This window comes from Seriola lalandi, unplaced genomic scaffold, assembly GCF_002814215.2.
Source record: "Seriola lalandi dorsalis isolate HSWRI2012SDOR001 ecotype SW California unplaced genomic scaffold, Sedor1 jcf7180002052274, whole genome shotgun sequence".
Classification (NCBI taxonomy): Eukaryota; Metazoa; Chordata; class Actinopteri; order Carangiformes; family Carangidae; genus Seriola; species Seriola lalandi.
In genome coordinates, this window is record NW_019522827.1 from 3,075,347 (window position 1) to 3,101,205 (window position 25,859).

The 25,859-nt window shown below is 41.1% G+C and overlaps 2 protein-coding genes across 2 annotated transcripts; one reads left to right on the plus strand and one right to left on the minus strand.

Annotated features, from left to right (window-relative positions):
• Positions 1-202: 202 nt before the first annotated feature.
• Positions 203-7,470, minus strand: slc25a44a (solute carrier family 25 member 44a). The gene is made up of 4 exons (XM_023400247.2): positions 7,184-7,470; positions 3,772-4,484; positions 3,431-3,558; positions 203-2,188 (listed from the first exon to the last, which is right to left on the minus strand). Exons 2-4 carry the CDS (start codon positions 4,403-4,405, stop codon positions 1,997-1,999), a joined length of 954 nt encoding a protein of 317 aa, XP_023256015.1. The 5' UTR covers positions 4,406-4,484; positions 7,184-7,470; the 3' UTR covers positions 203-1,996.
• Positions 7,471-8,910: 1,440 nt separating this feature from the next.
• ireb2 (iron-responsive element binding protein 2) lies at positions 8,911-25,746 on the plus strand. The gene is made up of 22 exons (XM_023400243.2): positions 8,911-9,036; positions 11,272-11,358; positions 11,760-11,925; positions 12,218-12,355; positions 12,492-12,734; positions 13,093-13,162; positions 13,429-13,612; positions 13,895-14,034; positions 14,229-14,400; positions 14,648-14,748; positions 16,595-16,711; positions 16,847-17,006; positions 17,618-17,753; positions 18,141-18,225; positions 18,309-18,465; positions 18,866-18,990; positions 19,083-19,187; positions 19,287-19,429; positions 19,946-20,093; positions 20,344-20,466; positions 20,793-20,978; positions 21,822-25,746. Exons 1-22 carry the CDS (start codon positions 9,012-9,014, stop codon positions 21,930-21,932), a joined length of 2,922 nt encoding a protein of 973 aa, XP_023256011.1. The 5' UTR covers positions 8,911-9,011; the 3' UTR covers positions 21,933-25,746.
• Positions 25,747-25,859: the final 113 nt, after the last annotated feature.

The window sequence follows — 25,859 nt, forward strand, 5'->3', positions numbered from 1 at the left end:
ATTTATTGATTCAATTGATTCTAATATTGGATGCAAAGTCACATTAGTAGTTGAAGGTGTTTTGCCAGATGAGAAATGTAAGTTGAGAGGAAACCTTCAGTAGCAGTGTGCAGAGGATGAAGTGTGATGTAGTGCTCCATCCAGTGGCCCAGCAGGTGTACTGCGGCTTCACAATACACTGATGCTGTAACAAAAGGCTGTATTTTTTTTTTTTGAGACATCTTTATTGTGTGCAGATCATGATACTAGTTACCAACTACAGCAGTGATTCACAATTCTTTTACTTTTCATCAAATATCCACAAGTTCTCGATGTTTAAAATCACAAACTGCTTTTTACATGATTCTCAGATTTCAGCAGGTAGTTGGTAAACACAGGTGTAGCACTTCCTCCAAACAGGCAACGGTCCATTTAATTAGCTTTTTCAGAAATCGTGGAGGAAATACTGAGTCCGTCATTCTTCAAACACGAAAACACTGAAGTTTATAAAAGAAAGGGCACAGAGCGTCAAACCTCGCTGAGATGGGTTTTCTGGCAGTAACAGTTAAATGGCTGCGTTTACATCCTTCTCCAACAGTGGCCTTGAAGTACCTCCCACTCATTAAGAGACTGGTGAAATCTGAAGGCAACTTTGGAGTTTAGTTTTATCTGCTGTTGTGGTACTGCTGCATTTCATCTTGTCAGCTTCCTGCCCCGTAACTAAACAGTAGCAGATTGGACTTCCAGTCAACTGAACAGCATGAATACACAGAATTATTAACATCAGAAGTGGCCCATGAGGATTGACTGTAGTCTAAAGCCTGTAACATTGAGTTTATGTACTCACTTATGTACCTCTTCTGCTATGTCACCTCTTTTCTTCTTCTGTCATCAAGCTCCACTTTGTTTTTATACAGACAAAAAGAGGCAGAACCACCTGCCTTCAGTGTATCTATATATAGAAATCATCATTATACCTGCACTACTGACTTCACAATCTCCCAAACCTGCATTAAAGACAGGCTGTAGGTCAAACTACACAAACCTGGGCCAGGTTTCACAAAGACCTCTACAGATAAATGTAATATTTGCTGTTGTGAAAGTAACCTGAACAATCACATTTTAAAGATTTGGAAATCTAGCTCAAGTTACACACTTTGAAGGTAAAGTTATTCAACAACATTGCTGTAATTAAACAACAACAAATCTTATTCTCTTTTCATTTCGGCCTAAAACAAAGGTGAGATTCTTTGCAGATGTTTCAAACCTCTGTGCAAAAATCTTCTTTCACTGGAATGCACTCAGATATCAAACTCTTCTCTTTCCTGTGCTCATTAGGGTAGACACAAGGACATTTGTGTCTCTGTTTTGGCACACTGAACAGTCACTGGACTGGCCTCAGTGCAGATGCTCTTAAAACACAGTGTAACTTACTGCAGTGTACGTGTAGCTCTATTTTAAAAATTGAACCTGGCTGGAAAGTACGCTCAACATGTATCATGTGCTCACGAGCTCCGTCTGCCTGAGTGCACAGTAAAAATAAAAACTGACTCGCTCCATATCCATTCATAAGAAAAATTAATTAAAATATACAGTCTAGGAGCAATGACTTATCTACTCTTCTTCAACAAGCAGCCTCTTTTCAGTGGTTTAAATTTTGAGAATACATATATTTTTTTTTTAATGCTGCATTTAATTTCGGCAAAATACGGCACATTGTTTTCTGTTATATTCATATTTCACAGTCATAGTTTAGCAGAAAGGAAAAAAAGGCCAGAAGAAACAGGTTTGTCAGATAGAAAATAGCAAATTAATAACCCCTGTAATTCTCAAGTGTAGCTAGAGACAAACATCACCACTTGCACTCATCATACATGCAGTAAAACAACACAGTCTGAAAGGCTTGTGGCAGCGGCTGCACAGTAGAGCAGTTAACCTCCGAGGCTGGAGAAAGATCTGGGTCTTTTTCTTTTGAGGTTGACGCCTGGTACGGGGCTCCTGACTCCCATGTGGCCTTTCACCAGTGTCTGGACTCTACCAGCTCAGCTCGCAGGCTCAGTCTCTTCAGAGTCTCGTATCCCACCACGATGAGCACCGACGTGGGCGTGGAGGAAATGATGCGGGCCGACAGCCCCTTGGTCATCCCCCAGACGCCCTCCTCTGCCAGCAGCTGCTTAAACGTCTCGATGACAGATGATCGTCCCTCCACCTGCAACACACAGGTAAGTGTTAAATCATCTTCGTTACTTCTTTGTCAGCTGCTGATTTCAAGGTCAAGAATGATTTTCCAAATTTCAATTCAAAAAGTCTCCACAGTGCTGAGAAAACTAAAACATCTGCAATAACTTTACAACTAGGCACACTTCATCTGCCGAGGAAGATCATGTTCTACAACCAAAAGCTCCAGAACAGCTAATAAAATGGGCCGTGTGGTGAAATAATTTTGTAATAAAGTTGTGTATCATTTGTGTCCAAGGTTCAGTGGTAACATGTAATCTTAGTGAGGCAAAGTTCTGCTATATGGTGTTTGTTCTGACTGTGTAAGCACTGAATGAAATGACGTTATGTGTGTTTACAGCTCTAAAGAAACAGAAACTACTCAATGCTGCACTGTAATCAAGAGCAGGTTGAGAAACTAATGAGTAATATTGTGTAAGTGCAGCTACAGGGAAAAGGAGCTGACGACAGCTGTATGTGGTGTCGAGAGTGTAACTGTGGGAAAAATTGAACAGTAGAACTTAGTGGAAGTTTTTTATTGAACGATTCTGAAGATTTATTGATGTAAAACAGACTTGAACCTGAATGTATAAATGCACCGGCTTAAGACAAACATACATTGGGCAATTCTTTTCATATCAAGCCTTGTTGAATGATCTACTGTGGAGAGTGCTTAACTTTGAGTGGACTAGATCCAGGTTAGGTTTTCTCACGGCTCAGTGTTTTCAAGTCCTTCAACACTTCCAATATAAAATTACCTGTTATCACTTGACTGGACCTCCGTTGTTGGGTCACATGATAACAATCCTCTCCATGACAACTGAGCAAACTCCACCTGCTAATCTAGGCCAGAAGATATGGCCTGAAGCTTCCTGGAAATTTTCCAGTGAGTGGACCTTGCCTGAGGAAATTACTACTATTTCCATCTTCAATAATGACCCTTCAAGCTCAAATGACAAAAGTAGACAGGGAAATCAAGACATTAGACATCTACCAACTAAGACACTGACTGTACTCCTCGCTCAGTTTGTTTTCAGAGGGAGTCTTTTTAATAAACTTTCTCTCCCCTGACAACTGTGACCCAAAAAAACCTTCACACTTTGTTCATTCCTCTTTTCAAGATGTAGTTTTTGTAAATGCATTCTTCATTTAATGGCAAAAACACTTTTGCCTGCCTAAACCTGCCTGAAGGAACAATATATCAAAACAAAAATGAATGTGTCTCAGTGTTTACCTGTACTCTTGCTCGAACAACATCCATGGGGTTGGTGATGGTGGAGGCGGTTGCTGCTGCCATTGGTCCTGCCAAAGCCTGCAGAATCAGGTGGGGGCACTCACTAGGCGCTAACAGGGACAGCTGCTCTGAGAATGCAAAAGATATGAAAACAGTGTAAGGCACAGTGTAAAGTATGTCATTTAACAACAGTAGTTTTTTATTCTTGTAGGTTTTGCTGGAGCTGCTATATATTTTGGTTTGAGTTTTATATGAGGCCAAAGTAAAGTGGCTTTCAGTCCACGCTCTGATCATGTGCACATAGCAGGCAAGAAAGCACAGCTGACAAGGTGTTGATTTACCTGCATAAAAATGATAAAAAGGCCACCACAGTGCACTGTTTGGGATGTATGTGAGTAGAGATGCCACATAGCCCCTGTAAAATCCCCTGAATCCATCGGCTGCAAATATCTGCACCGTAATTTCACGTGTTTGTCCGAAGGTCAGTCTGCGTTTAGTTGTTGCGAGCATCATTTTGGGTTTGGCCTTGAAGCGAGTGAGGTGTTCTCCCTGTCCTTGCATCATCAGGTGCTGAGACACCACGTCTATGGGCACAGTGATTGTCTGTGCCACAAGGGAAGCTGCCCCTCCCGCCACCACCGACTTCACTGTGTTACTGGGCGAGTACTGGGACACATACTTGCGCACCAGTTCATAGGTGGTGATATAAGCCTGTCCTGAGACTAGGGTGAATGTGTTGACCATGAATCCACGGTACAGGCCGTGCACGCCCTCTGCTCGCAGGATCTTGCAGAAAGCATCAAAGGTTCCGGAGTAGAGGGCCTTTCCCTTCTGCACCTGGAGGCGGGTTCGGATGAGGCTGGCCGGGTAGACCGTGGCCCGGGTGGTCAAGGTCATGAACACACCCAGGGAGTAAAACTTCCTCTTGTCCAGGTCCTCCCATTCGATAATCTGGATCGCACCTTTCTGCTGCATGGTGCCGGGCAGGGCAGGGCACCGCTGCACCCCTAGAGCCACATGTCTACAGTCATCAACCCTCCAACTGCCATCATACCTGTAACCAAGAACATTCAGATTATTAAAGCAGGAGACATTATAGTGACAGAGCAGAGCCGACACAGTTAGTCAATTAATATATTAGTTGATTGACTGAAAACATAAAGTTTTCTGTCAATTGATCATTTCAGTCGACTTTCAAGCAAAGATTCTTCAATTTCAGCATTTTAAGTGTGAGGATTTTCTGCTTTTCCTTTCGATTGTGAATTGAATATCTTTGGGCTCCAGGAAATCATAATGGTCATTTTTCACAATTGTCTGAGATTTTATAGGGAAGAAAATGATTAAATCAAGAAAAAGATCAAATCAGCAGATGAATCAATAATGAAGATGATGGTTAATTGCAGCCTTATACAAGGTAGCAAACTAAACCATGAATACCAAGGCTGCATCATAATGTATAAATACAAGGCCCTTGACACAATGCAAATGATGAATTAAGGATGCGACTAACAATTATTTCCAAAATCCATCTGACAATTATTTTCTCAATTAATCGAAGTGGTTAATAAATCCTGCCCATCAGTTTTCTAGAGCTCAAGCTGAGCCACAAATTACTAATTTTTTCTGAACCAAAAGTTCAAACACAAAGATATTCGATTTACAATAATATAAAAGAGGAAAGCAGCAAATTGTCACATTTAAGAAAGAAAGTGTGTTATTGGCACTTTTTCCTGTCAAAAAATTATTGATCAATTATCAAAATTGTTGACGATTGATGTTAGAGATATTCCAGTACTGAATACTGATCCAATACCGATTCATTAAAAACATTTTTTTTAACAGCTGCACACTATTATATGATGTGATATGATTGCTGTCATTCTTGTATGGCATGACTCATCAGAACAACTCTAACCGATGTTCTGTCAATCATCTAATCGATTGATAAGATCATTTTAGTTCTATGGTAAATCAAACAACTGACCTGCCAATAACCTGAAATGATCTTATCACCACCTTTTTTTTAGATTTTCTACTGTCGTTTCTTGTTTGTGTGTCATAGATTTGTAATTAAGTTAGACTGAACTCCAGATTGCTCCTGATGATCAGACCAGCACCTTGCATAGAATAATAGCTTGCTGACATAAATGCCCTCGATGTACCATTTATAAAACTGTGACATAATGAATCTTAACTTTTGTGCACAGTTACAATAAACAGGGGCACTTCCTTTGTGCAATCCTGAACTGAGCAGGAGTTTTGCAACTAAGACAGCATGTCCTTTCCTTGTAAATTGTATGCAAATATTATGCATTATGCAAATACATAAAAGAGGATATTCAAAACTGGGAACACCTGAGCACATCAAAAAAGTGGCACTGTCTGAAATTTCAGTTCATAAATTGGTCAATAAATGTCTGCAGAGTTACTTCAACGGCCCACTGCTGCTCAGAATTGGGGAAGATACTGGTGCGTTTAGCTTGTGTTACCCCAGAAACCCCCACATGAGTGGAGAGAGGAGGATAGAAAGAAGGGAGAGAAGGAGAGTGAAAATATTATTCCTTTAGGAATGTTTTGCAGCCAGTAGCACAGGAATCATTGCACATGTAGAGGGCAGAATGGATTCCACTAAATATCAGAGAATTCTGAAAGTAAATGTCCTGCAGTCAATCAAGGAAGTTAAGTTGAAGAGAGGCAGGACAATGATCCAAAGCAGACCTCAAAATCCACCATGATCTACTTCAAGAAACACAAACTGAAGCTTTTAGAGCAGCCCTCAGTCCTGAACATCACTGTGGGTACATGTTAAACATGCTGTGTATGCAAAACGGCCTAAAAATATCTCAGAACTTGAAGTTATCTGCAGGAAGAGTGGGTGATTGTTAAATCAGGAACAGAAAGTCTCAAAGCTGGCAACAGAAAGCATTTAGAAGCTGGGTTTACTGATTTTTTGTAGAGCGCCCAAACTTTTGCACATGCCACAATTACTAATTATGTTTTTGGGTTCATGAAATTATAAATGAACTGTGCAGAAACATTTCAACAAAGGTTCATTTCAATGTCTGCCTGTTGCAGGGGTTGTATTTATTTACTAATTTTCACTTAAGAAAACAAACAAAACAAACACATCAAAATATTTGATTTGCCCAGGGGTATCCAAACATTTGCACAGTACTGTGTGTCCTGCAACATTTAAGGTTCAAGTCACAGCCTGACAGACCTGACAGACTTGTCACAACTAGGACGGGGAACGACTCCTTGTGTTATCAACAAAACACATCGGGAGCCCACACAGTAGAGGAATGTGGGACTGAGCCACGGGCTGGAATAACACGGAACTGGCATGCAATTTTACAGCAGACATACTTTCTACCAAACGTTATGTTCATGCTAAACGAAAAGACAAAAAGGAGAGGTTTGACTGCACAAATCGGCTCGTAAGTGAAACGTGCAGTGCAGGGTATTTCTGTGCAGCAGTAAAGGCCAGAATAATCGACAATGACACAAAAACCTGATTTGTCCTTGTCATGTGATCTCACATTAAAAGTTAAGCAGTTTCATAACATATCCGTTTAAGTCTAATCAGTCCATCCAGCATTTCTAACGCTGTTTTGCAGCGGTTGGTGAAACAAAAAGAGGAAACACGTGCAATGTCACAGTGTGTACTCACGCTGCTGTAGGTTAGCTAGCTAACAACAAGGGCAACTTCGTTGTGTAATATTAAACGTAAACACACTCTGTGGTTAAACTTACCTGTCAGGGGGTCGTGTAGCTCGGGTTCACCTTCCACTGTGACTGCTGTGAAGCTGGGCTGCTTTGTTGAACTCATACGGCCTGCTCTGCTACAAGGTGGGTCATGCCTTCCGTCCATTACTGTTACGAACAAACATTGTCAAAGGTGAAAGGTCAAGGGTTATGTTTGACTGCAGCGTGTTGTTGTTGTCACTACAACGTTTTTTCCCCAAATACAAGAAAATGTGGTGTGGAAATGGTTTTCTCCTCCAGTAGTTGACTCTTGTATCGATTGTGTTTACTTTATGAGCGGTTTGTGTAATTTGACGATGATGGTGCATTCAGGGCCAGATGCAAACGTAGGAATTTCAGCGACCGTGTTTAAACCAATGAACAAAAAAAAAAAACGTTAATGGTTTTTATATGATACCCAGAGCAGCAGTGGAAGAAGCTCTGAAAAGAAAAAGCAGCAATGGTATAACATAATAATAATCCATTACATGCAAAAGTCCTGCATTCAAAATCTTACTGAAGTAAAAATGTGAAGTACTATCAGCAAATTTTACTTAAAAGTATCATTATACAGCAGAATGGTCCCTGTCAGTGTTCATAAAATTATTTTGTTGGAAACACTTTAGTTACTTTATTCTCAGTATATAAACATTCACTAAATGGTTTATGACACAGTATAATGTAATTATAAGCAGCTATGCTAAGGACATTTTAAGTGCTATCAATGTACGGAATTTGTCAACAATATTCAATCAATCTCAGGAGTTGCAGTAAATGTTAACTAATAATGTTGGCTGATGAAATGACGAGAAATTTAAGAACAGAAATACCAAAAATATCTTTTGCAACAGTTCTATAGTTTGTCCAGCAGAGAGCAGTAGACAAGTTTACTGTTAAGTCCTGCCCAGTGCGTTTTTTGGTCTGAGTTTACAAATTTGAGAGAACCTTATCAAAAATATACTCCAGTACTGCCTCAGTTTAATTATAATAGTGACTTCATTATGGATTAATCTCCTGATTGTTTTCTTGGATTGTTTGATTTGTAATAATTCTGAAAACATTGAGAAATACCCATCACAGTTACCTAGAGCCACCAGTGGCACCCTCACAATGCTTTGTTTTGTCAAACCAATAATTGGTACCTCAAAATTATTTAAAATAATTTCTAATTTAATAAACAACATGAAAACATTTAAGTAATTTAAAGCAAAGGTAGCAAATCCTTACATTTTAAAAGCCATGATATGTGTGGCATCTTTGCATAAAGAAAATGGTCCAAAGAATTAATGTTTTAGTTGCAGATTAATTTTCTGTCAGTTGACAAATTGTTGCAGCTCTACTTGTATTTACTGTTAGATAGTTTAATTTATAACAAAACATCATATTTTATAAACCCTCTACATGTTTTGTATGCAAAAATCTTAATTTGTTAAGTAATTAGTAACTAAAGCTTTCTGTATTTCCATTTGAATTGCAGTGGAATTTAGCTTTAGTTTTATTGCATCATTTTTCATGGATCATGAACAAAAAACAGTAATCGCATACAAAGATGCATTGTACCAGATTTAGCTGTAAATTAATATCCATCTACAAAAAAGTAAAGAAGCATAAAATGGAAATGCAAAAAAAAATGTAAGTGGGGTGCTTGAGTATATCCACCAGTGCTTCCGGTTAATGGCCTGCTATTTCAAATGTTTCTGTCAATTCATTTTTAATGTTTTTATTTTGTTATTAATTGGCGAGTGGGCGTGGCTTTAGATATCTGCCCCCTGATTGGTCAGTTCGGCGCTGTCCTGTGCGGTCGTGAGGACGGGTCGTGTTGATTTCAGAAGTCATCATGGCGCTCACTTCCCCAGTCAAAGGTAAAGAGGTGTCTTTTTCTAACCTTAGCTCGCAAGCCGATTTGCGATCAGCCGTTTACCCTTAACGGACGGGAATCGAATAAAAAAGATATCCTAAACCTGAAAAGAACTGCCGTTTGCTTTCAGTTAACGTTACATAAAGTGTACCGGCGTCAAACTGATAGAGACAGAAAGCTAACAGTAGCTAGCATCGTTAGCCTTACTATACAACTAACCAAGAGCTGTTAAATTAACCTGTTTTGTAAGCCAGAGGTGTCTTTGCTCTGCTCAGAATGACACAATAACCTTTCCAGCTAAGCTTAAATTGGGTGTTAATTACCTTGCTTTTTATTATCTCCTCGAGACGTTCAGCTAGTAGCACGATAAGTAGCGAGAGTGTGCTTCGCGATAAGGAGCAGCGTTAGCAGCGTGAACCTTAGCTGGTCCTCCATACCTTGTCATCAGGACTCCTGCACAGATGATCTCATGTAGGAAGGTGTTCATAGACAGCACTGTCATCATCATCATGTATAATTCTTGCACCATATCAGCTTGTCATTGCAATGCGTGGTTTCACTTTAATTAATCGCAGGGACAGGGTAACAACAAGATGAGATTTTCTTTTACATTTATGACCCGTTTGTCTCTGTTGTTAAAGCACAAAACCCAAATAACAGCACAGCATTGAGTCAGTTTTGTAATAGTGTTTCTGTCTTATTATAATAGGGATTTCACCTTTCACCTATATCTAACCCTGCTGCTTTTTCAGTGAGGTTCCCATAAGGTTTTATCTCCAAGGGATCTCAGTAGTGATCAGCCACTGTTTTCATTGTGTTGTGTTTCATGTAGCACCGTGTATTTTCCATTCTGCATGCTTTGCATTAGGTTAAGTGTTTTTAGTTTTTGTGTACAGTTAATTAAAATAGGTGACCATCAGAACTGTCCCCAATAAATGTGATGCAGGAAAATGTAAGGTTTAGGTTGTCATGTGAAAAGTAAGGAATCATCAGAGCGACCTGCACGCTGCCTCTGACTAATCTGACCAAAAGAAGCCAAATTGTGTAGAAAATGTTAAATGTATGATTTGGCAAGCATATTTGCTTTAAATGTTCCAATCATTCTGCCATATGAATGTAGCATGAGTTTTTTAATTCCTTGCCCCTTCTAACAAAAGTGTCATTTAAATTGGTTTATTATCAGATTTTTAGGAATCAGACTGAACCACTGCCATTATTTGTGCTGACATTTCTTTTCCAAGTAATTGTTAGGGCCTTGACTTTCACCTCTACATGCCCTCATGATTGATTGCAGGGTTGCAGGATTGTTCTTGAGGACATTGTTCCTTTTTTGTATTTATTCAGTAAATACACATTCAGGATTTGCGAAACCAAAAACTACTCAGCATGCTTTATATTAAAGACATTTTTGGGGCTAGTCCAGCGTTTTTCTACGCAGTTTCGGTCTCACATTAAAAGCCAGTAACCTGAGAGCCAGAGTTACAGCATGATGTCCTGTTGAGAAACCAGAAAGTAATGCCAAGACTCAAAAGATTATGGTGTCCATAGTGGCTCAGCATTTGCTTAGCTTAGTTTTTACATCAAGCCTTAATGGGGGATTTTCATCAACATTAAACAGCTACAACCTGAATTTACCAACATCCAAACCTGCCATCTTTGAGCCTGCACTGTCATGAGATACCAAACTGTGATTTTATATTAATCTGATTCATCTGATAAATTAAAATGGGGCAATTTATTTTATGTCACTGCAGCAATTTTTTCTTTTCTTTAACCCTTTGTGTTAAGGTAACAACATCCTGCATGGCTTAACTTTGCTACACAGAAAGACCACAAAGGAAAGAACGAGACCAGAGAGATGTCTTCTCTTTTCTCTGCATTTGTATTCTGCCCTGAAATGTACTTTGAATAACTTTTCATAGTTATCTTTGTTATTTTTGTTATTAAGTTTGGCTGTTTTTTAGACCAACTGCTTGGCCACTAATAATCATTAATACTACATGGTATGTAATAAGCCAGTTGTAAGGATGATGTGAATAAATGTTACAAAAAAATGTAGGCTGTCCCAATTTCTTAGTGGTGGGTGAATATCAGTAAGGTGGTTAACTGTCCAAAGCACCAAAAAGCAGATTTGAATCCATCATATCTATACATTTTCTGGTCTTGTAACACATGTTTGACTTGTGCGAGTTGTTTTTTTGTTTTGTTTTTTGATAAATGTTTGTTTGCTGCCCTGCAGAGCACCCATATAGTCATCTAATCGACACACTGAAAGATGGCAGGATCAAGTTCTTCAACCTACAGAAATTAAATGATCCAAGATATGGTGAGTTTAGGTCCTCTGACTGAAAGAAAGTGCAGAGAGATTTTAAACACGTTCTCCCTCTTCTCAGAGCTTTTCCATGAAGTATTCATTTTACTGCAATCTGCAAAATGCAGTTTTTTAAAGGACACAGTACAGTATAAATGTGTCAGCATATTGTACAGTACAGTGCAGAGTGTAGGTATGTTTACCACTGTTTTTTCCAGGATAGCAGTGTAAAGTATTTATGTAAAAGGTCTTAAAGAACATTTGTAAATATACCTGAGTGTGTATTTACAATATGAGTGCACACCCAGTTTGACAGTCATGGACAAATAAGTTTTAATGAACAATTAAATTTAAGTGCATTTCATTTACTGAGGGAAATTAAACGTCACCACGACTTCTGTGTTTGCTCCGCGTAGACAAGCTGCCTCTGTCCATCCGCGTCTTACTGGAGGCAACAGTTCGTAACTGTGATGGCTTTTACACGAAAGAAGAAGACGTCCAGAACCTCTTGGACTGGCAGCAGCAGCAGAGTAAAGCCGAGGTGCCGTTCTCTCCAGCGCGAGTCCTTCTCCAGGACTTCACGTGAGTCTCAAAGGGTTTACATCAACACCAGTCCTCTGTGCTATAAGACATCAGGCATCAGGCAATCTCAGATCGAGTCAGTTTTTTATATGATTTGTGTCAGTAAATAAAATGACTGAGATGTTATAAGTTTCCCTTTCCTTTACTGGAGAAGTCAGAGCAGATGGCTGAGTGATAGGTTGTGGGCAAAGCAGCTGATCCACTTGGTTATGGATGTATATTCATGGACTTTCTTTGTGCTGACGTTTGGCTTTGATTATCTTCTCCTTCTTCTTCTTCTTTCCTTTGACAGTGGTATTCCTGCCATGGTGGACCTGGCAGCCATGAGGGATGCTGTTGCCAAACATGGCGTGGACCCCAGCCTGGTCAACCCTAAATGCCCCACAGACCTCATTGTAGACCACTCATTACAGATTGATTATAGCAAATGGTTTGTTTGCATTTGTATTTTCCCTTTATACATTAAATTAGTTTTTTTTTTTTTTTTTTTTTTTTTTTTTTTTTTTTGTTAAGCAAGAACGCTGATCTGCTTTATCAGTCTTTCTCTTTTAAATCTATGTCCACAGTGCCATACAGAATGCTCCAAACCCCGGTGGAGGGGACGGTCCAAACCAGAGCCAGGGTCCTTCTCGTTCCACGCCCTCCAGGCTTCCGTCCAGAGGGGGCTCACACTGTGGAGGCCATCGGGGCACGTGTAGTAAAGCTGCTTGCAACGACCCTCCGGCCTCCCCAGGTCGACCTCCAGCCTCTGTCCAGCAGATCGAGAACACGCCTCTCCTCTGCCCTTTCCACCTGAAGCCTGTGTCTGAGTAAGTTGTGAAGGACGGGGACAATTTTTTTAGATTGTGGTGAAGGAGTGTTGGATGTGAGTAGTTCTGTATTTGTTTCATTCAGTTTTAAGTCAGAAAAATGATTAAATTATGTACGGAGGTGTAATGCATGCATTGCGCTTCTGTAATTATGCAACTTGCCAGTGACTCTTTTGTTTATCTTAGTTCCATGTTTCATATTTATAGACATTTCATCACTTGCTAATCAATGTCACAACTGTGTTTTAGCACTTTCAAAAGGGGGTCAGGTCAGATGACTCGACATATTATCAGTGATTGACGCTGAGTTCCCTTTCAGCAGTTTGCTGTTGTTGATTTGTTTTGTTTATTTCTACAGAACTGAAACAACTTTGAAAAACCAGGAAATGGAACTAATCAGAAACAAAGAGCGGCTTCAGTTCTTCAAGGTCCGACAAAGAGCAAATCTGTTTTTATTACATCATGTTAGACAGTCACAGGGTGAGAAGTGTCTGTGTGGGAACTGAGGGAAGTTTTGTATTGTTGTACTCTTTGACACTTAGTCAGATGCTTTTATAACAAAAGAAAAAAAGTTTCCAATTTGGATCATGGAAATATTTCGTAGCTTTAAATGAAAAGTTAAGGGAACTTCTGTTTTAGAGAAAAGCAAAAGGTTTTCTCACTGTTGCTGTTTTCCTCTCTGTCTGCCAAACAGTGGTGTTCTAAAGCTTTCAAAAATGTGAACGTGGTTCCTCCGGATGTTGGTGCAGTCCACCAGGTGAATCTGGAGTATCTGTCCAGAGTGGTCCAGGTCAGGGATGGTTTCATCTACCCTGACAGCGTGGTGGGAACCGACTCCCACACCACGATGATCAACGGCCTGGGCATTCTGGGCTGGGGTAAATCTTTTTAAAACTTTAACAGCTGTTGACATTTGGTGTAAACATGTGTCAGCCAGTCAAGCTGCTCAAGAATTGTAATTTCCAACCGCATCTGAGGGTTGTTACTCTTCTGAGGTTTGAGGAGAGACAATGAAATAAAGATAGAGAATTAAGAGTGAGGGTTGGGCAGAGCTCATCCTAAGAGGAAATCAAGAAATATCTAAATACACTGTGAAAGAGCTGCTATGAAAACCCCTTTCTGTTGATTCACTCCAACATGTTGCCGCCTTCCTCCACCAGGTGTTGGGGGAATCGAGTCAGAAGCGGTGATGCTGGGCCAGCCAGTGTCTCTGACTCTTCCTCAGGTGGTGGGCTGTAAACTGGTGGGCTCCATCAACCCCCTAACCACCTCCATAGACGTCGTCCTCGGCATCACAAAGGTAATGCTGCTCTGCTGCCCTGAATGTGTTATGAGGAATGAACCTGTAAAAATATACACAGGAGGTCTGTGGTAGGAAAGTTTTATCACTGCAAACTGCAAGAACTGAAAGTAAAGCGAACTGTAACATCTAGAGATTTGGTATTAAAATAAAAGTCAGTGAGTAGTGATGTGTTACGTGCTTTGATTTTCCAGCACTTGCGGCAGGCTGGGATCGCTGGAAAGTTTGTAGAGTTTTTTGGACCTGGCGTCTCCCAGCTCTCCGCCCCTGACCGAACCACCATCGCCAACATGTGCCCAGAGTACAACGCCACTGTTAGCTTCTTCCCTGTCGACCAAGTCACACTCAAGCACTTTAAAAAGACAAGTGAGTGCTACCTGCAGAGTTTTTCTTCACAGCTACAGAACAGTGCACTGAATCACATCCACACATTTAATGTTGGAGTTATTCCTAGTGAAACAGCTCAAACGCTTTGCCTTAATTCACCAGTTCTCTTCTTCTGTTAAGTGCTAACATTTACAAAGAGTCATTTTTATAACAATTTACTGTCTAAGACGATACCATCAACAGATTATCACCTGATTCAAAATCTAATCTGACATTCTCTTTTCAGACTTTACCCAGGAGAAACTTGAATTGCTGGAATCTTACATGAAGGCTGTAAAACTTTTCCGATGCTTTGAAGACCCATCAGAAGACCCCCAGTATTCTGAGGTAATTTTTACGCATGAATCCCAGGTATATACTGCCTGGCAGTTGATGCTATAATATTTCTTAGGCTCTGGAATATTTATCTGCAATAGTGAATTGCAGTAAAGAGTTATTTCCTCCTGAGTAGGACATTTTATCATCTTCTTTGATTAAAAACAGAAGAGATGATGCTTCAACAGTCCTAATATGTTGTTTATGAGGAATTTAATTGTTTTATAAGTCCAGAAAAGTAGTATATATACATATATACATACAGTATCTCACAAAAGTGAGTACACCCCTCACATTTCTGCAAATATTGTATTATATCTTTTCATGGGACAACACTATAGAAATGAAACTTTGATATAACTTAAAGTAGTGAGTGTACAGCTTGTATAGCAGTGTAGATTTACTGTCCTCTGAAAATAACTCAACACACAGCAATTAATGTCTACACAGCTGGCAACACAAGTGAGTACACCTCACAGTGAGCATGTCCAAATTGTGCCCAAACTGTCAATATTTTGTGTGACCACCATTATTATCTAGCACTGCCTTAACCCTCCTGGGCATGGAATTCACCAGAGCTGCACAGGTTGCTACTGGCATCCTCTTTCACTCCTCCATGATGACATCACGGAGCTGGTGGATGTTAGACACCTTGCGCTCCTCCACCTTCCGCCTGAGGATGCCCCACAGGCGCTCAATTGGGTTTAGGTCTGGAGACATACTTGGCCAGTCCATCACCTTTACCTTCAGCTTCCTCAGCAAGGCAGTTGTCATCTTGGAGGTGTGTTTGGGGTCGTTATCATGTTGGAAAACTTCCCTGCGGCCCAGTTTCCGAAGGGAGGGGATCATGCTCTGCTTCAGAATGTCAAACTACATGTTGGAATTCATGTTTCCCTCAATGAACTGCAGCTCCCCAGTGCCGGCAGCACTCATGGAGCCCCAGACCATGACGCTACCACCACTATGCTTGACTGTAGGCAAGACACAGTTGTCTTGGTACTCCTCACCAGGGTGCCGCCACACACACGCTTGACACCATCTGAGCCAAACAAGTTGGTCTTGGTCTCGTCAGACCAGAGGACCTGGTTCCAGTAATCCATGTTCTTGGACTGCTTGTCTTCAGCAAACTGTTTGCAGGCTTTCTTGTGCATCAGCTTCAGAAGAGGCTTCCTTCTGGGACAACGGCCATGCAGACCGATTTGATGCAGTGTGCGGCGTATGGTCTGAGCACTGACAGGCCCCACTTCTTCAACTTCTGCAGCAATGCAGGCAGCACTCATTCGTCTATTTTTTGAAGCCAACCTCTGGATATGACGCTGAACATGTGGACTCAACTTCTTTGGTCGACCATGGCGAGGCCTGTTCCAGTGGAACCTGTCCTGGAAAACCGCTGTATGATCTTGGCCTCCGTGCTGTAGCTCTGTTTCAGGGTGTTAGCAATCTTCACATTCACACCATTCACACCTGAAACCTTGTAACACTAACAAGTCACATGACACCAGGGAGGGACAACGACACAATTGGGCACAATTTGGACATGTCCACTGTGAGGTGTACTCACTTGTGTTGCCAGCTGTTCAGACATTAATGGCTGTGTGTTGAGTTATTTTCAGAGGACAGTAAATCTACACTGCTATACAAGTTGTACACTCACTACTTTAAGTTATATCAAAGATTCATTTCTATAGTGTTGTCCCATGAAAAATATGCAAAAATGTGAGGGGTGTTTTCACTTTTGTGAGATACTGTATGTATGTGTATATCGTGGCTACATTTGCTAAAATTAGCCAAGAGTGCTGCAGCTGAGGCCCTGATTTGCATAATAATGTGAAATAAAAAGTATTGTTTGTTTGTGCAGGTGATTGAAATCAACCTGAGCTCCATGGTGCCCTATGTGAGCGGACCAAAGAGACCTCAGGACCGAGTGGCAGTCTGCAGCATGAAAGAAGACTTCCAGAGTTGTCTCGATGAGAAGGTAACAAAAAAGAAGACCCTTCTAATGTCTACTACTAAACTCTGTCAATCTTCAGACTAATTATGATGCTGCAGATGCGTCGTTGACGTCTTGTTGTTACCTGATAGCTGACAGTTTTCTTCTGTCCCTCTGTAGGTGGGTTTTAAAGGCTTCCATATCTCCAAGGAGAAGCAGGACACCCGCATCCCTTTCCTGCATGGTGGTCAGGAGTACCAGCTGGCCCACGGCTCTGTGGTCATCGCTGCCGTTATCAGCTGCACCAACAACTGCAACCCTTCTGTCATGCTGACTGCAGGTAAAGGACTCAGTTAAAAAATAGGCTCTGATCACATTTTCCCTGAAAATATTCCCTCATGTAATCTGTATGTCAGTCAGAATAGGAGTTCATTGTTAAATTCTCCTGAACATGTGTATGATGTAGTTGTTTTGCTCAGAGGCATTTGTTTGATAATCTTATCATTTAGTCTTTTAAAAGGGATAGTTCAGGTTTTTTGACAGGGGGTTGTGTGAGGCAGTCATAAATAGTATAGTCGGTACATTACCCGCAGTATATTCTAATCAGCGCGCTCTCAGTTAGGAAAGCCGACCTGGAGCACCGCGCACCAGCAGAGCTATGTGTTGCTGTACACGGGGCCACCAGAAAAAAACATGTTTTAGACACTTTTTAAAACGGCTACTGAAACAATCCAATATCCGTTTAAATGTACGCTTCATGCAGAATATTTTCTGCAGTTTTTCTTCCCCCCCAAAAAAAAAAGCCCAAACCATCCCTTTAACTGCACCCTCACATCCAGTACTTTCTGTCTTCTCTGTTACTCACAAAAACAAACATGCTGCTTTGTGATACTTAAATTCTCTCTGTGCACATTTGCGTAACATAGCAGTGTTTGTGATCCTCTTCTTCAGGTCTACTGGCCAAAAAGGCCGTGGAGGCGGGGCTTATCGTCAAGCCTTACATCCGGACCAGCCTGGCTCCTGGAAGTGGCATGGTCACTCACTACCTCAGTACCAGTGGAGTCCTGCCTTACTTTAACCAGCTAGGGTAAGCATGTACACACACACACTTACACACACATAAATACACCTTTAACACAGGGAAGCTGTGGCTCAGGAAGTAGAGCAGGTCCTCCACTAATCGGAAAATTGATGGTCGGTTCGATTCCCCAGCTCCTCAAGTCTGCATTTCAAAGTGTCCTTGGGAAAAATACTGAGCCACAAATTGCCCCTGATGTGTCATTGGTGTGTGAATGTGCGTGTGTGGTAGCTGTACGAATGTGTGAGTGAATGGGTGAATGTAGCTTCCTTTGTAAAGTGCTTTGAGTTGTCGGTAAGACTAGATTATTTTGTGAAAGTGTTGTCGCACTCTGACACAGAAGAAGTCTGAATAACGGAATTCCTTCACACAACACTGTTTTTCCTTTCCATGAAGGTTTGAGGTGATAGGTTATGGTTGTGCCACCTGCGTAGGAAACACAGCACCGTTACCCGAAGCTGTCGTGGATGCAATCAAACAGGTAAGATTCAGCTTTTTATTTGGATATCAAAATAAAGCTTCCATTTATAGTTCACAACAATCAAACAATACACTTTGTTTCAGGGGGACCTGGTGGCCTGCGGTGTGTTATCTGGCAACAGGCACTTTGAGGGCCGCCTGTGTGACTGCGTGCGTGCCAACTACCTGGCTTCCCCTCCCCTGGTGGTGGCTTATGCTATCGCGGGCACTGTGGGAATTGACTTTGAGAAAGAGCCTTTAGGTAATGAACACACACGTCAGGAGCTGCCTTAAGCTGCTGCTCTGAAACCTGAGGTCAATTATGGGATTTTAGGATTTTGGCTAATTTCAGTGAGTAAGCGTGTAATGATTCAGTGTCTTGTGCAGTCAGATACAGAGCAGGTGAAAAAACAGCAGTTCAGGTTAGTGGTAGTTTAAGGTCTAAACTACTGTGTTATCTTTTCTAATACTTTGTTTTCTGTGTAACTCCTGTTTTTTAGTCACTTTATTTCATGGATGTCAGTCTTCTAGTTTTGAAGCTGCACTTAATGCTCAGACGCCTGATTTAAAGAATTTCTCTCTGAAAATGTGAAGCCTGCTGGGCATGTGTTGACAGAAAAAGCTGTGATTTAATATTGTTCCTCTTCCTGTTGTTGATGCAGGTGTGACGTCGGAGGGGAAGGATGTGTATCTGCGTGATATCTGGCCGTCCAGGGAGGAGGTCCAGCAGACGGAGGAGGACACGGTCATCTCCTCCATTTTTAAGGATCTCAGGGGAAGGATGGAGGTAAGGAGACAACCTTCACTGGCTTCTGTCTTGTGTGTCTTGCTCAAGTGAAGTGATTCATTGTTTACAGATGTTGTTGTGCTTTCTTCCAGAAAGGGAACACTTTTTGGAACAACGTTGACTGTCCAGACTCTGTACTTTTCCCCTGGGATCACAAGTCCACATATATACGATCACCCTGTTTTTTCAGCAAGTTGGTAAGTTTACCGTCAGGGACGGTCTCCTGGTTTCCATTATTGAAGTAACACTCAGACATTTGGTCACTAAGCAACTCCTCTGCTTGTCTTTTCTCCCAGAGTAAAGAGGTTCCTCCTCCTCAGTCGATAGAGAGCGCTCATGCCTTACTGTTCCTCGGGGACAAAGTGACCACGGACCACATCTCACCAGCAGGCAGCATTGCCAGGGTCAGCGCTGCAGCCAAGTACCTGCTGAGCAAACGGTCAGTTTCCCTCTCAGACCAGATTTACTAACTTTGCTAAGTGCCACCAGCTAAACGCTGAAGTTACTCAGCTCAGTTTTGCAACCACTGTGGTCTTTTGCACTCTGCAAATGTTCACAACAATCCTTAATAGTCTGGTGGTGAAAGTCATGACGAGATGTGAGCTATCCAGACTGATTCTGATTGGCCGGAGGACATGCTGGAAGACTGCAGTACTAAACGTCTCCATCTCCTATTTGTTGGAGCAGTAAACAGCAGTAGATAGTTTTGTCTATGAAAAATTTATAAAATGCTTTCTTTGTTTTTGGTATTTTTCCATTATTACATGATGTATTAATGAATAGGTAAACAAAGCCAGCTGCTGTAGTCACAGTTCACACCAAAGATACAGCTGCAGTAACCTTAAGAAATCCCTGTTCCACAATATTAAACAAAAAAAATGATGTCACATCATTTGCTTATCACAGGACAAATTCAAATGTATTTACATTTAACTTTGAATATTTTTCTCCTCAGCCTGACGCCGCGGGAGTTTAACTCTTACGGCGCTCGCAGAGGGAATGACGCAGTGATGACCAGAGGCACATTCGCCAGCATCAAGCTCCAAAATCGATTCATCGGCAAATCAGGCCCCAAGACTTTGCACATTCCTTCAGGCCAGACAGTAAGTAGACACTTCAACAGACCTGGAGAGACAGATACTGTTTTTTCGCTTCAGACACAGATTCAGAGTTCTTCTTGTTTGCTCAGACACAAGCACCATTCACACTTTGGCCTTTGACCTTTTGAGCTGTAGCATAGTGTGTCTCTCGCACTGTCAGCTGCTACAGGTCCGGGGCCAGACTAGCTGGCTTGTTGTTTTTGCAGTCAGAGCTGCTGCTGATGACCTGTCCTCTTCCTGTCTGTCTGATCAGCTGGATGTCTTCGAGGCAGCTGACCGTTATCAGAGAGACGGCATTCCTCTCATCATCCTGGCAGGCAAAGACTACGGCTCTGGAAACTCCAGGGACTGGGTAGCCAAAGGACCATACCTGCTGGTAAACTGCTTACTAACACTAAACTGCAAACTAGAGACACTGCACTGACCAGACAATATGATGAACAACCAGAAACAGCTGTCATTCTCTCTTTTTTTCTCAGTGTCATGTTCCTCCCTTTCACCTGCTAGTTAACATAGTATCCAGTTTTCAGGGACTTTCAGGAACCAGGAATTTCCTGTTTCTATAATCTGTTTGTAATATTGAATAGCAGTAAATTTTCGTGCCATTTGAGAGGATGGAAAAGTTTCTCAGGCTTTTAAAAAAAAAAAAAAAAAACATTATACAAAGTGTTTGTGATTCACCTGCGTCTCTGCGGTCGACAGGGGGTACGTGCAGTCATCGCTGAGAGCTTTGAGAAGTTGCACAAGAACCAGCTGGTGGGAATGGGCATCATGCCGCTCGAGTTCCTGCCCGGCCAGAACGCTGACTCGCTGGAGCTCAGCGGGAAGGAGAGGTTTACCATCACCCTTCCAGAGAGCCTGAGTCCGAGGCAGCAGCTCACTGTCAAGGTAGGCAACAGGCAGCCTGCACCAAGCTGTGATGACATTCACACGCAGCTAAGATACCTTCAAACCTTCAGAAACATGTCTGGTTGTTTTTATTGCATGGACCCAGGACTCCCCTGCACTGAAAAGATTATCTTGGTCAAATAGAATAAATTGAATTGCTGTTGTTCTTTATGGAGGTGGCAAGAAGTATTGGAATATGTTTTTGCTAAACACAAGTACAGACAGTTTTCAAAAGACACAAATACGAACAGTATTTCTATGAAAGTTCAAATATTTTACATCTTTTGACACTTTTTCCAAATCGAATCATTTCAGGTCCTTGTTGATAATTTCCAAAGATTATTTAGCAAAAGCTAGAGCTGTTAGATTTTTGCCACTAAGGGTCAGAAAACAACACAGACTAGACATATTATCACCCTTACAGAGCTGTTATAGGCAGCAACATGCTCATAAGACACAAAGCAAAACTATCATCCCATCAGAGTCATGTTTCCGGCCACCTGAGTGTAACTTCAGCATTCACTCTTTGGCCTCTTGAGAAAAATGTGAATGTCGCGGTCGCTTCATCATGAAATCATGCAGCTTTAAAAATATTTATCATTGGAATTTAGAAAATGTGAAGTTGCTGACTCAGCTGTTGACTGTAGCGTACATTTCTTCTGTGTTATTTGCCTTTTATAATCAAGCTTCATAAGTAGATACTTGAATTTTATATCACAGTAATGTGAGAATATAAAGCGGAGGCAGGATTGATACATAGATAATGTGACACACTGTAAACCAGCTGTGTGTGCGAGCTTACGAAGGCTCCATAGTCAAACATTTGTCTCTGTTTTCCTGCAGACCAGCCAAGGAAAGTCCTTCGTCGTCACCGCACTGTTTGACACCGAGATGGACGTTATCTTTTTCCAGCACGGAGGGCTTCTTAGATATGTTGGTCGGACATTACTCTGAAAGCGCCCGCAGCCTGGCCCAAAGCCTACTGAGCGTGCACCAGGCTCATGAACTGCAGCCCTCATCATTTCACCGGTTTGTCTTCAGCATGGATGAAAAACGGCACGTTGGAGTGACATTAAGACATAATGGTGGTTTGTCTGTTTAAGCTTGGACGAACGTCTCCAAACTTATTGGAGTCATGAGACGACAGTTTTAGCTGCTTCTCCATCACTACGCGTGGCTGTTTCTTGCTTTTGCAATGGCCTCGTTTCTCCTCACACGACCGCCAAAACAAGCGCAGGAGGAAGTGCTGACACGCGCTCCAATAAAGAGATTGTACCCTAGTCGACCTTGGAACACCAGTTCTTATCTTGATGAATCCTGTCTGCTTTTGTTGTCGTTAAATTAAAAAAAGAAACAATCCTGCCTGGAAAGGCTAAGATGGTGCTAGGTACTATGGCATGAATACATTGTTTTTTAGGGTGCAGCACAGCCTGTTTTCCCATCGTCCAAGTAAAATGAAGTTACAGAATTGATGTCAGTTACCCGTATTTCTAATTGGGGCCAAACGATCCTATGTAAATTATAGTTCTGTTAATATTTCTTTAATCAAACTTTTTTGCAAATAGTACATTTGCCTCCTAATACTCAATTTTTATTATGTGGGAAAAATGTGAAATTCTTCTTTTTGCTGTTACTTGTGTCACTAAGCTCCCCGCTTTACCATGGCTCCTACAACTGACAGTCTTCTGCATTACATTAAAGGTAAATTTCAAAAGCTTTTCTGCATAAAGAATCCATTAATACCAATGTAGGCAGCAGCAGAGTATCTATTGGAAATACAATTAGTATTTGTACCCAATGTATCATCAAAGTACAAACAGTTTTTATGTTGTTAACTGGTGCTGAAGTGAAAGGCAGTTGTTGTGGTGTTGATGGCTCTATTTACACTTGTCATTTTGATTTAATGGTTTGTAGGTATGATTGAAAACAGCTGATTGTGTGAGATCACGCTGCTGAAATCACCTTAATGGCTTTTATTTATGTATCATCTCCAGTGACGCTGATGAGTCCAGTTCAGTCTCTTTCTGCAGCCTGAGCCCGACGACCTCCAGCCGTGTTCAGCATCATTAGCATAATTATTTATTTAAAGGGGAACTCCACCGATTTTAGTTTGTTTACAGGTCTTAGAGAATACCACAGCATATGTGAAAAAAGTTATATAAAACTTTATAAAATGTGATGTCACTTGAGGCAGCATCTGTCTGAAAACTACAGGACTGAAAAGTAAAAAATCTGTTGGTGTGGAGTTAGAGACACGTGAGATTACCAGACCTCCGAAGCCCACTCCTCATCTCTGCTTGACGCTAGCAGCTCAGGCCAACATTAGCTGCTTCTAGCATAACACACCCAAATCTCAAATTTGCTTTTTTTGTGAGTTTTTGGTGGTTGTGTTGCATTGTGGGTAATGAAGGCACTAGGTTTTGACAAGGAAGAAGAATGCACTGAATAAAAAAAAAAGACTGACAACTTTGGTTCTGCTGAATTGATTTTGATCCTTTTATTTATATATTTTTAAACAACATGAGTCTGACAAGTTTATAGAGGAGCAATGCTAAATTGGTGGAGTGCTCTTTTAAAGCAAACCCAGTAACAGAAATACTTACAGTATAGATGCTAAAATATGATGTAACAGTAGCACAAGTAGATAAGAGTAAGCCATGTTCATTAACGACAATGTTTACCTAGAGTTAGCTGACATTAGAGACTGGTCACACAAGACCAAGGAAAGTTTTAGTGGCAAAACTTCTACATGTGTTGAACTGAGGGAGTTTTGTTATTAATGAATTTGACTTTTCATCTGTAAGAATTTCTTTTTCTATTTTTATTTCTTCTTTTAAAGGAATAGTTTCACCTTTAGGGAAATTAAAGGTAGAAAAATCTGCCAGTTAACATCTAAAGCTCAATAATTAACATGTCATATTTAATTAGTGAGCTTTAGAGGTGCTGGTAGATGGTTTTTAAGTTTGGACAGACCCTGGCTGTTTCCCCGTGTTTCCAGTCTTTGTGCTGAGCCAAGCTAAGATAAGCTAAAGTAAACCAACATCTCCTGGCTGTACAGGATGTAAGAGTGGTATCAGTCTTCTCCTTTAACAACTGGACCTACGTTTTGACACCCGGTGCTGTCACTTAGCATGATGTGAAGGTTAAAGCTGTGTCAAGGTGACAAGTGTAAATACAGCGCTTCATCTCTGTGGTGCTTTTCACGCCGTTGTTGTGTGTGTCCATGGATGGGATCGGTTGACTTTCACCTCTTTGATTAAATACTGCAAAAGCTCCCTGCATGAGGAGATTATCAATCCATCCTAGTGACTGATAATCAATGCTTGATCATTTTCCTGAATTGTAGTTTGAACTGACTTGACTGAATTTTAAGTGACTAGACGGCAGCCCAGCCTGAAGTACAGGCATCCTTTAGTTTATAATCCATCACAAATGACATGTGTTGAGATTCAGCCTGAAATCAGTCTTCTTCTTTTAGTGTCAGCTCTGTATGATTTAATATTTGTGCATGAAACCATTTTGACTCACTGTTTCGGTCGATAATGGCACTTTTTCTGAAACCATCCATCCAGTGCAACATGTCACATTATCTAGAATGTGGATTGGAGCCTTTATGCATTTGAATATGTTTTAGAAAGCATGATAGTGTGCTGTCTGTGTGAAGTTATTTATTGATACCTACACTATTTCTGTAACATGCTGAACCATTAACTGTCTGAAACTGTCTGAAACTGTCATTTAAGAATGAACAAAGACGAGTGCTTTGCTTTGTGTAACTGCCAAAAAGAGCTGAAGCAGGTAGCAGACTGTCTTGTGATGATGATGATGATGTCTGTATTGTTTCGGTGCCTCACGAGTGAAGATGATAGTTTCTACACTGCTTCATAAAACAGATCATGTAGGTTTTTCTTTTTAGTTCCTCGCTAAAGCCAGTCCATCTTCACAGTTTGCCTTCGTAGTGTGAGCAGGTTGGTTTAGTGTGTCAGAAACGTGTGGTAACAGGAACGGGACAACATTGTGGACTGGGAGCGTGCAGCGGCACAGTGTGAAAGCTTTACCTGTAGTGTCATCATGTGTAGCAGTTAACTGGTCCACTGCTGTTGTTGCTTCTCACTATCCCAGTGTAGGGAAGCAAAGTATGCAAACCAAGTGTCTCGCTGCGCATGAGAAAAGGTGTCGCATAATCATATTGTAAATAGTTTTTAATAAATGTCAAAGCAAAGCTGGTGCTGTAGCTGTGTGTGAGGCAGCGGAAGTGCTCGATTAAAGGGCGACTTCACTGACGTTCCACATCAAGGTTTATCAATGGCTACTCAACCTGTGAAAACATGTGTGTCTTCTGGTGGAGCTTCATCAAGTCAAGACAATAACCCCGTTGATGTCATCAGGGGTTGGCAGCAAGGACTCTGAAAGATGTGGGTGTTTAATAATGTGCTGTGTGATGCAACTGAGTTTGACTGACAAAATGTAGGATCCTTTGTTTCTAACTCGTAGTAATTGAAACCAGCAACTAAAAGCCAGTATATCTCTGCTTCTAAACTTTTCAGTTAGTTCATTAAGATGAGTGAGCTGATTTAAAGTGTCTTGTAATGACAGCCCCACAGATTCTTCAAGCCAATATCCACTTCGTTTACATAAATACACATTAAGCAAAAAGAAATGTTTGATATGGATCTCTTGGATTTTGGTAAAATTCAACCAAGATATGTACTGAGGACTCTTTACAGTTGGAAAATAAACTGGTCAGTGCCCCCTGGTGGACGATGTATGCAATGGAGACATTATTTATAAATTATCTTAAAATATATCAGTAGTCTTCTTGCATTGCAATTTCTTTCTTCTTTCTTTTTTATTTACTTGCTTTAAACAAATAGACAATAT

Coding starts and splice junctions, on each gene's coding strand:
- slc25a44a (XM_023400247.2), bottom strand. CDS start 4,405: ATGCAGCAGAAAGGTGCGATCCAGATTATCGAATGGGAGGACCTGGAC. Junction 3,559..3,771: donor TTTTTATCATTTTTATGCAG/GTAAATCAACAC, acceptor TTGCATTCTCAG/AGCAGCTGTCCCTGTTAGCG. Junction 2,189..3,430: donor TTGTTCGAGCAAGAGTACAG/GTAAACACTGAG, acceptor TGTGTGTTGCAG/GTGGAGGGACGATCATCTGT.
- ireb2 (XM_023400243.2), top strand. CDS start 9,012: ATGGCGCTCACTTCCCCAGTCAAAG. Junction 12,356..12,491: donor CAGATTGATTATAGCAAATG/GTTTGTTTGCAT, acceptor CTATGTCCACAG/TGCCATACAGAATGCTCCAA. Junction 20,094..20,343: donor ACATTCCTTCAGGCCAGACA/GTAAGTAGACAC, acceptor CTGTCTGATCAG/CTGGATGTCTTCGAGGCAGC.